General features: G+C 44.6%; 1 protein-coding gene across 4 annotated transcripts in view; it reads left to right on the plus strand.

Moving 5' to 3' along the window:
* Window positions 1-10,130, plus strand: part of ide (insulin-degrading enzyme) — a 30,547-nt gene extending 20,417 nt beyond the window's left edge. For 2 of the 4 annotated variants that reach the window (XM_083988156.1, XM_083988155.1), the window contains exons 20-25: window positions 1,392-1,559; window positions 2,053-2,325; window positions 3,362-3,423; window positions 6,296-6,368; window positions 6,445-6,512; window positions 7,946-10,130. In XM_083988156.1, the coding sequence (XP_083844282.1) occupies window positions 1,392-1,559; window positions 2,053-2,325; window positions 3,362-3,423; window positions 6,296-6,368; window positions 6,445-6,512; window positions 7,946-8,095 (794 nt within the window). In that variant the 3' untranslated portion in view covers window positions 8,096-10,130. The remainder of the gene's footprint in view (window positions 1-1,391; window positions 1,560-2,052; window positions 2,326-3,361; window positions 3,424-6,295; window positions 6,369-6,444; window positions 6,513-7,945) is intronic. The other 2 variants (XM_083988157.1, XM_083988158.1) reach the window with 1 other exon arrangement.
* Window positions 10,131-10,279: the final 149 nt, after the last annotated feature.

The following is a 10,279-nucleotide window of genomic DNA, read 5'->3' on the forward strand; positions in this document are numbered from 1 at the left end:
GGAGGAGGAGACTTCTGTGGATAATTGACACTGAATGAATCAACTGCCGTCGCCCTAAGCCTCTCCTGGTTTGAAGACGTCAACTCGTATGATCCCATGCCATTTCATGACATCACCCGACGCCGTGCTGTTGTCATTGTTTTGATTGAGAGGGCCAGAAGTTGCATACCGCGTGTTGGACGCACAAAGCTGCAGTTTCAGCTCTCATTATGCAGTGTGAAGTGTTTGGCGGTTCTTGTGCCGCACCGACAGCGTGATGTTGAACACTTAACTTGCTGTGACAAGACAAAGTTCACACAGACACACAAGCTTCAAATTTCCACAGTTCACATAAGTGCTTTGATTAATCAAAGCTTTTATCTGTTCTCTTTTATGTTTCTGAAGTAAAGTGAAGTAAAGTTTTGACATGTTGTGAAGAGTGAGGGGGGGGGCTGTGGACATGACACTTCCACACTCTGCACTCAGAGAGTGCTCAGTCAGCATGTGCATATACCCACCTGCATTACCTACCCTGAACTTGTCCTCCATTCAAAGTGAGCTCGGACCCAAACAAGCCGAAGCCGAGTACAAAGGCAGCCCAGTTCTCCCCCACGCTAGAAGGGACGGCTCCTCTGAAAGCAAACATCAAGCACAATATAAAGCTAGAGGAGACCGATTTGAAGCCACTCAGCAAAAAAGCACGTTGCTGGCCTTCAGCAGAATGTCTCTGCCTTTCTGGAGAGTGTCACCACTGTCCTCTGTGTGAACTCCTCCTGCTTCACTGTGTTGCGCTCAATCTATGCCTCTAAGCAAAGTGCGGTGGATCCACTGCAGTTACTTTACACAGATTTGATTACATTTTTGACAGACCTGATTACGCGCACGGGAATGGATTATATGGAGGTGTACGGCTAAGCCGGTGAAAATTCATTTCAGTTAAGGGATCACTGTGGATTTTGGGTTCATGAGAAGGATTCAGGCTGAAACTACTTGAGCTTTGTTTTTGCTCAGTCACGGCATCACATGCTAAGCGCAGCTCTCATCTCATGAAGGCCCAGTCACGTTTAACAGAATCCTGTGAACTTTTACTGCCTCTATAATCTAAATTAAATCTGCACGGGCGTAAGTGAAAAGAATTAAACTGCTCATGTTATATTATTCTGTCTTACGTTATCTGGTCATGTTTAAAAACCGGAGGGAAGGACTTTTCATTAATTTTGCAGATATAAAAATGACTGAACTATTTAAAATTACATGGCTTGAATATTCTGATTACTTACTCTATCAAAAGTGTATCTATTTTAAAAAGTGGGATTCTTGTTTGTTTGTTTTAGGAGCTCCACCCTTTGTGTGTTACATTGTATGTTATGTTATACAGAAAACCTGAATAAACATCCCTGTGTTCCCCTCAGGTGGCTGGTACGTTTACCAGCAGAGGAACGAGGTGCACAACAACTGTGGCATTGAGATCTACTACCAGACAGACATGCAGACCACCCACGACAACATGCTGCTGGAGCTGTTCTGTCAGATCATCTCCGAGCCCTGCTTCAACACACTGAGAACCAAAGAGCAGCTGGGTGAGCCCAAAATATCACACCCGATGTCGTGCTAACACCGTTTCCCAACCTAGTTTGTAAGCGCTAATGACGGCAGAATGACTGCCACTACTTATTCAGGCATTTTTCACTTTAAAATGGAGTGCGGCTTTAATCTGCATTCAGTAATTAGAAATAGCTTTGTAAAGAACAGACTGTGTGGAAGTTCAGTTTTCTAGGTGCTGTCAACCATGATGATGATTAATAATTGTAGGAATGAATGGATTGTGCCTGGGCTCTGTAATAACAGTGCCAAACCTCATATTAATATCAAGGCAAATGGAGTGGGGAACACATTTCATAAAACCCTTCTTGTTAAATGCTTTTTTAAACATTTAAGAGGCTCATGAATATGAGTGTGATTGTGAAATTAATAGTTCAGAGCAAATTGTTGGGTTTTTTTCTTCTTTTTGTCTTCAGCAGCTCATGTGTCTTCCTGCTGAGCTCTTGCGTTATCTTCTCTCTGTTCTACCAGGCTACATCGTGTTCAGCGGACCCCGGCGGGCCAACGGAGTCCAGGGGCTGCGCTTCATCATGCAGTCGGAGAAGGCGCCCCACTACCTGGAGAGCCGCGTGGAGGCTTTCCTCTGCACCATGGAGAAGTCCGTGGAGGAGATGAGCGACGAGGCCTTCCAGAAACACATCCAGGCCCTGGCCATCCGCCGCCTGGACAAGCCCAAGAAGCTGTCTGCTGAGTGCGCCAAGTACTGGGGAGAGATCATCTCTCAGCAGTACAATTTTGACAGAGGTGAGGCCTCCATGCAGCCCACTCCACCACTAACTCTCATGTTCAGCTCTCAGGCCAACAACTGCACCTTTTTATTTATTTTTTTTGAATATATTCTAAAACCTTTCCTGGTTTAGCAGCCCCTCACAAAGAGCTTGTGTTACACGCAAAGTCAAATATAAGTTTACAGGTGTTATCAATATTTGGTCGGTCCCAGAGGTGAGCGGGATGTTGCTTAGAGCTGCACAAATTAGAATCGATCAAGGCCTGAAATAATCTGCAGCCGTAGCACACCTCTCTGTTGCAGCACTCTCCTGAGTGCCATAATGGATTGTAATGGGCCTGATTCACTGGTAATCTGCCTAAAGCCCTGAGTGATGGCAACACTGACAGTCTGCCAAGGGCGTGGTGGAGATTACTGATACCAGCAGCGATGGAGGGGAGGGAGCAGAGTCAGGAGGGCGAGGGCAGCTAACACTTGATGCCAAGGGCGCAGAGAAAACATGCAACACACACCGTCAGTCAGAGCGTTCAGTCTGTTTGGTATCTGTGAGATAGAGCTGCTGTTATAAACGCTTCACTTTTGCACGATCCTGTCACTTTTCACATTTTTCACAAAAAGGCTTTTATTGGATGTGTTGGTTAAATCTGTGATTGTTTTTCCATCAAGATTAGCCGCAGAGACTCAATTTGAAAAGTCTGCGTTCACTAGCAACATTACACAACAATAAACAGAACTGAGTTTCAGTAAAATAATATTTGAAATGGACTCCAGCCTCATATATCAGAGCTCTCTTCAAACATATGAAAATACTAATATTTAACACTGGTGCTTTCACTTGTGGTGTTATGCAGCTAAAACTGACCAGCTTTCTTTCTGATTGGTCTCTCGGCTCCGCAAGTTTATTTTTAAACCTCGGCGACATGAACTGAAAGTGTTGGTGCAGTGTGGACAGCGGGCCGTGATATATGGGCTGAAATGTGCTGTGTAGTCCAGAGCTCAGCAGTGACGAGTGTGAAACTGATGATGCTAACACTCGTGTTTGCTCTCTTGCAGATAACATTGAAGTTGCATATCTGAAGACTTTGACAAAGGAAAACGTAATGCAGTTCTACAGAGTGAGTACATCTCTACGGCTCCTGAACATGTGACAGCGAGAGACGCACATCACCATCACACCGTCTTTGTTCTGTTTTTCACACCAAGTGGACATTACAATATTGAACGCATCTGAGAGTAGAGGTACACTGGACGACCTGGGACTATAAAAGTAGCTGGTTTAAATCCCTGGGGGGCGGAGTCTAAACTGCTCACCAGAAACGCACCACAGTGGCACACTGCTAGTGTGTGTGTGTGTGTGTGAGTGTTTACTCACACACACAGAGGTCAAATTTAGAGTAGTGGTGAAAGAATTAACTTAACCAGACAAATCTGAACCTGATCTTATTTAATATGGAAACATGAAAACAGTGAACAGAGATGAAATGACTCCCTGGGTGCAGTTACTGCACAAACTGCCACAGTTTTATTTGAGCAGCCTTAAATTATGACACTCATTGACTTTAATTGTGGTACTTTGTGGCCGCGGTTAATGCTGTATTGACAGCAGAGGTGTCATTAGGAGGCAGCTACACACATTACAGCAATAACCCAACATTTAATGACATGGAAGGGTCATTAAATATTTCAAAGGTCCATCAGTCATCGTTAGAGGCTCGTCTGAACCGTCTAATGAGAGGTGATTTAGTGGAGATAAAATTAGCACCGACACAGTCCCAAACTAAACTTCTAAATCTGTGTTTATGTCACTTTTGACCGACTTTGACGTAGAAGTGATTAGTGTAGACTGACGAGTCGACACAACATCTGGCTGCTGTGAGTTTTTATTTGAAACATTTGAGTTAAGTGCTGCAGCTCTGTGTCAGACTGTTTGTCGTTTGAGTTCCTCCTTGACCTTGGAAATGGCATCAACAGGAGAATCGAACCACAAGGTGCATTTAGGAGCTGCTGCGTTGTCCACTTTTTTTTTCCTGTGCACTTAAGCTTTTAAAGGGGAGAAAAAGTCCTTAAAGTTGAAACATTATGTGAATCTAAGCAATATTTATAATTCAGCACAGTGAGGCATAGACATCTGCTGATGAAGACTCTCCAGAATACAAAAAAAAGTACATAGCATCATGAGTGCATGAGCTTAATCTCAAGGCGCCGTCGTTGTACATTATGTAAAAAAAATTTCATGTATTTTCATAATAAAAGGATAGATACACATTGACAATAGTTAATTGTGGTGCTACACAGAACAGTACCAGTTTTTCACATGTGACAATAGGACAGTGTTTTTCAACCTTGGGGTCGGGACCCCATGTTGGGTCGCCTCAAATTCAAATGGGGTTGCCTGAAATGTCTTGTAATTGATTAAAAAAAAATTACTGATAAAAATATTTTTTTTATATACTTTCACTTTCTCCAATATAAATTGAGTTCAAATGAAATGCAACGTATAATTATAATAGCTGAGCTGGCGCATCTTGATTGACGGGGTCGCCAGAAATTCGTTATGTCAAAATGGGGTCACGAACCGAAAAAGGTTGGGAACCACTGCAATAGGACATAGATAATGGCACAGTGACAGATTAGCACTAGGTCAACTTCTAGACATGAAATCGGCAATAGGTTGCCAGGTTTTAATAAAGATTTGGTAACACTTTACTTGAAGGTATCGTCATAAGAGTGACATGACACTGTCATAAGAGCGACATGACAAAGTCATGAACGTGTCATAAACATTATGTCAATGTCATAACGTTGTCAATAAATGTAATTCGGTTAACCCTAACCCTGACCCTAACCCTACAAAAACCGAATGACACTTAATGACAACGTTATGACATTGACATAATGTTTATGACACGTTCATGACGGTGTCATGTCACTCTTTTTACAGTCTCATGTCACTCTTATGACGATACCTTCAAGTAAAGTGTAACCAAAGATTTCCTCTTTAGCAGACATCCTATTGCATTGGTGCCTGATTTTTCTCCAAATGTAAACATTTGACTATAGAGAGAGTTAATGATTCCAGTTGGTGTAAAAGTGATGCAGATTTTGAGGTGAGAAAAATGGAAGATGAAATGAAGTGTGACAGTTTCTCCGTGATGTGTAGAATCATGTTGAACAGATGTATTGATCAGCAGCACAGTCAAATATGATCAGAGCCTCGATCACATCAGTGACTGTGTGATGCTTACGTTTCTAATGAAACGGCAGCATCATACAGAGTCTGTGTGTGTGCGTGGACACACACATGGTTTGAGTGGATTCAGTGTGCCCTCCCAGCCTTCATCTCCTCCTGCCTCCTGCTTCTATTCATAGCTGTGGAGGTGACACTGACACAGGGCGCTCACAGCATATCAGCTGCCGTAATGACAGCCAGCCAGCCTGTTTCAAGGGGGATAACGGGCCGCAGACACACGGCCGCTCCAAGAATTGGCATTATCTGAGCCCGGCAGAAACCATTACAGGCCCCATGCAGAATAAACCTAATGCATTTCTAATGTCATATCGGCTGCAATCATTTCTCCACCCCCACCCACCCCCCGCTCCTTGGTCACCAGCGTCTACGCTGTCTGACTGCAGATGAGCCGAATCTTCAGTCTCATATAATCCTCCATCCAGAGATGGTGATGGGGCCCGACTGTGGAGCCAAGTCTCCACGGGGCCGTCGCCACTGATCCCTGACTCAGTGAGAAAAACGTGGCCACAGCGCCGCGGCCACACTGAACGCAGGAGTGAGAACACACCGATGAGTCATCACACAAACTGTTTCTGAAGCCGTCAGCTGTTTGTTCTCCTGAAACTACACGTGGGATGTAGAATAATGAATAAAAGTCTAAATCCTGGTCAGAGAGCACAATCCTGTCACGACCAAACAACAACATCACCTGTCACGCTGCTCATCACCCACCTGTCTGTCTGTGTATGTCTCTGCAGGACCGGCTGATGGTCGACGCCCCCAAGAGACACAAGGTGTCCGTACACGTCCTGTCCAGAGAGATGGACTCCTGTGAGTATCCTGACTCTCACACACACACACCTTGCTCGCTGACACACAGGTGAAGTGACACTGTGTATGTTCACAGGTCCAATAGTGGGAGAGTTCCCGGCTCAGAATGATGTCAACCTGGCTCCTGCCCCCTCCCTGCCACAGGTAACCATCACGTTCATCCCCACAGCCGCCACGTGTTCACTTCACTGTTCAGACTGTTGGAAAATGTAACATGACGTCAGTGAACTCCTTTTCTTTTGTACCAAGACGTCACAGAGAAGTAAAAGATGATTTTTAGGAGCTGGGCTCTCTCAGACTGACCTTTATGTTGGAGAAAACACTTCTTGTCGTCTGATGAGACTTGACGTGCGTCTCTGTACAAGATGTCACAGGTTTTTAAAGCCTAGAGACATTCTGTATTTGACTTGTCAAAAGAGCAGAGTAAAATCAGCAATTAAATGATGACACTGAGCAGTTAGCTGTGTGTCTAAAGCGGCCCTCTTAGTCTGAGCCAGTCACACTCTTTCTTGTCTTTTTGGCTAACGACACACACACTGCTGATACACAGCACCAAGTGTGGGTTAATCCGCATCTGAAAATAGTCCTGAATAAATTCACTCTTTCTGCTTATTTAAGCGTTTGTTCAAAACTACAGTCCCCAGCTGTAATGAGATGAATAATGAAATATGTTCAGTATAAAACTAAACATTTTTAAAGGGATATTTTAACATTTTGGCAAATTGGCATTGCCATAATCCCTATAGTCATAGCAGTAGGTTCGTTACCTTTAATTGTCCGTGCAAGCTATTTTTAGAACGGCGGGGCAGAGCCGCAAGCTGTACAGAGCTACGCTACGGAGGTTCATGGGATTTCTTGGTTTCCCTCATCAAATGCATCAAATTCCTCAACAAACTCATCAAGCTGTGACCTGCATATTCACCACGCTATGAGATAATAACAGAATGTTAGGAGACAAAGTTGTTTTTGAGGTAAATTCATGATGCATGTTCCCGTCAGGGCAGTTTTTCAGCGTCTCTGCATTTGCCTCGAAGACAACTCTGTCTCGTAACGTTTCGTTATTATCTCATAGCGTGGTGAATGTGCAGGTCACAACTTGTCCACCAGAATGTTTTGGAGTTGTTGGATTGTGTTTTTGATGAGTTTGATGAGGGAAACCAAGAAATTCCATGAGCCTCCGTAACATAGCTCTGAGCAGCTCGCGGCTCTGCTCCGCCATTCTAAAAATAGCTTGCACCAAAAGGTAATGCGCCTACTGCTAAAACTATAGGGATTATGGCAATGGGCCAATTTGCCAAAATGTTGAACTGTCCCTTTAACCCTCAGTGGGAGCCAGTTCACCTGGTGGGAGAGTCAACAGACAGTAATGACGTTTCTAGAAGTTTAGAAGAAGTGATTCACGCCGAGTGAAAACAGAACAAAACATTTAGGAGGAGCGTTTTTCAGCAGCTGTTGCAGATTAGAGCAAAACAAAAGTTATGAAGTCCTGGTGGTGTTGAGTAGTTACCATGGAAACAGTGTGCATGCATCACTTTTTTTCCTTTTTTCTTTTTTAACTATTGCATGTTGCGGTTTAGAGCACGAGCGTGGACTCTGCTTCATCTGCCCACTCTTGTGTGTTCCCACCTCAGCCCACGCTGGTCCAGGACATGACGGAGTTCAAGAGGAGCCTCCCCCTCTTCCCTCTGGCCAAACCTCACATCAACTTCATGGCTGCCAAACTGTGAGCGAGTCCGGCCGCTCAACCAGCAGCAGCAGCAGCAGCAGTGGGATGGGGGGGGTGGGGGAGTCGGGGGAGGGGAGCGGCCGCCAGGGGACCCAGCTCGGTCTCCCACCTACACCCCCCCACCCTCCTCCTCCTCCTCCTCCCGTCAGGAAGACTCTAATCTGACTGAGCCTGCATGAGTGTGTGCGCGTGTGCATGTGGATGCGAGTGAATGTGTGTGCGTGTGCGTGTACACGTGTGGCAGGCTGGAGCCACTTAGAAGAGATGCTTGGAAACAAAATGCGTGTAATTTAAAAACACAGTTAGCCGTGGTCGTGGACATAGCAGTGATAACGATAGAGGTCTCACCAGACTCACCTCATGTTCAAAGTCTCCGAAAACGGAGACCGCAACACTCACACGCATCACAATACTGTGTTAGGTTGTTGTAGAGGAAATAGAAACAACCTGGGAAAAAAGCAAAAAAAAAGCAGAGGGCCAGATCCCTTTAAATGAGTTGAGTATTCTGCAGAAGCTTCACACTAGGAGGCGTTTTATTTGAATTATTCAGACGTGCTGCTTGGAGGACGGACAGCGGGTTTATTGTGATGTGCTGTGTGGGCTGTAGAAGGAGACGACAGTAGCTCCATGAAGCTCTCTCTTTTTATTTGTCCGACTGATTTGTTTTGCCATGTAACTCTCCTGGAAAAAAAAAAATGTAATCGCAAAAGACGCACTCAGTTCAAACGCAACATTTTATTCAAATTTATGCATTTCTGAAGAATATCTGCCTTATAATTATGGTTTTAATCCTCGCTGCTTATGAATTATTTTTCTTTTGCTTGTACAACTGGTAAAATGTTGGGACCCTTTGAGGAGCTGTTTTTAAATTGCTAATCACAGAGAGACCGTGCCCATGGAAAAGGAGTTTTTATTTTTTATTGCATTTTACAGTAGTGTGTGATTCAGACATCTCAGGGGAACCTCCATGCTGTTTTTGTTTGTTTTTTGGGTTCTTTTACATGAAAGTTTATTGGTGAACGATTAAAACACAAACCACTTTTATCAGTGCGTCATCACATCATTTGTTTGTTCACGTAACTCAGTGTGATCAAACACTTTTTAGGTCTCTATGTTAGTTTTTTTTTTTTTTTTCTGTGACAGCGGCTGTAGAGACCGACAGGGAGTCGTCGTCCTCTTGTGTCTGCATGTGAGACGTTCTGCAGCTTGTGCCTTTCCAGGGGTGGTGGGGGGTCCATGACTTTGTATCTGCACCGAGCTGCTCCTGCTCTGATCTGACAACCTCCCGCCCCCCCCCCCTCTCACTAAAACAGCTGGACTGTGCACTGGCTCTTACAGGTGTAGATTTAAAAACACAGAGCAGCTCGCCTGTTCCTCGACAAGGAGACGTGACAAGTCTGAAGGTTAGAGAAAAGCTCCGGACTGGATTTCTTTCTGAAAATACATTTATATATGCACTTCTCTCAAAGCAATAACTTCAGTGGTGTAGAACAGTGTACGGCAGACAGAGACGTAGCCCAGAGGAGCCGGAGCCTCACTGGTCCCAGGCTCCTGAACCAATGAGACGACTGCGTCTCTTCTGCACAGACAGTGATGTCAGAGCCGTGTAAGCGTGACCTGCTCTCAGGTGCTAATTTAAATTTAAAAAAAAAACACACACACTGCTGGTAGAGCTGCCAAAACTCAGAGTTAGGACTTTGTTCCCCCTCTTTCCTCCTCCACAGCTGCTCTCAGGTCTAGCTCATCGCTCGCTCACTCCTCATGCTGTAAAGATTTCAGGTTAGAAAAGTCGTGAGGCAGAACCTGGAGGATTTTAGCTGCATCTAAAGCTTCTTCAATGTTTTCCAGCATTTTACTACGTCACATCAAAACGAGTTCTCTCTTTTAATTTCACTTTCAAACGAGACCACGTGTCATAAACTGCTACAGTACTGTGTTAAAAGGCAAAGTCCCAAAGACCAGCAGCAGCAGCAGCAGCAGCAGCAGCAGGTGGTCTCACTCCCACAGAATCATGCAGTGTTCAGAGAAAATAAAAATGGCAGCATCACATATCAGGCTTGGATGGGCCATGCACTGTTTACCTTGTGAAGTACCTAGTGATGGGTTTACATTTAGAAAATCAGAAGCTTTGTTTCCTTTTTTTTAATTTCTGGATGTCTTTGGCAACACAGGCCTGTGATTGGCT

The sequence above is a fragment of the Trachurus trachurus genome (assembly GCF_905171665.1).
Source record: "Trachurus trachurus genome assembly, chromosome: 15".
NCBI lineage: Eukaryota > Metazoa > Chordata > Actinopteri > Carangiformes > Carangidae > Trachurus > Trachurus trachurus.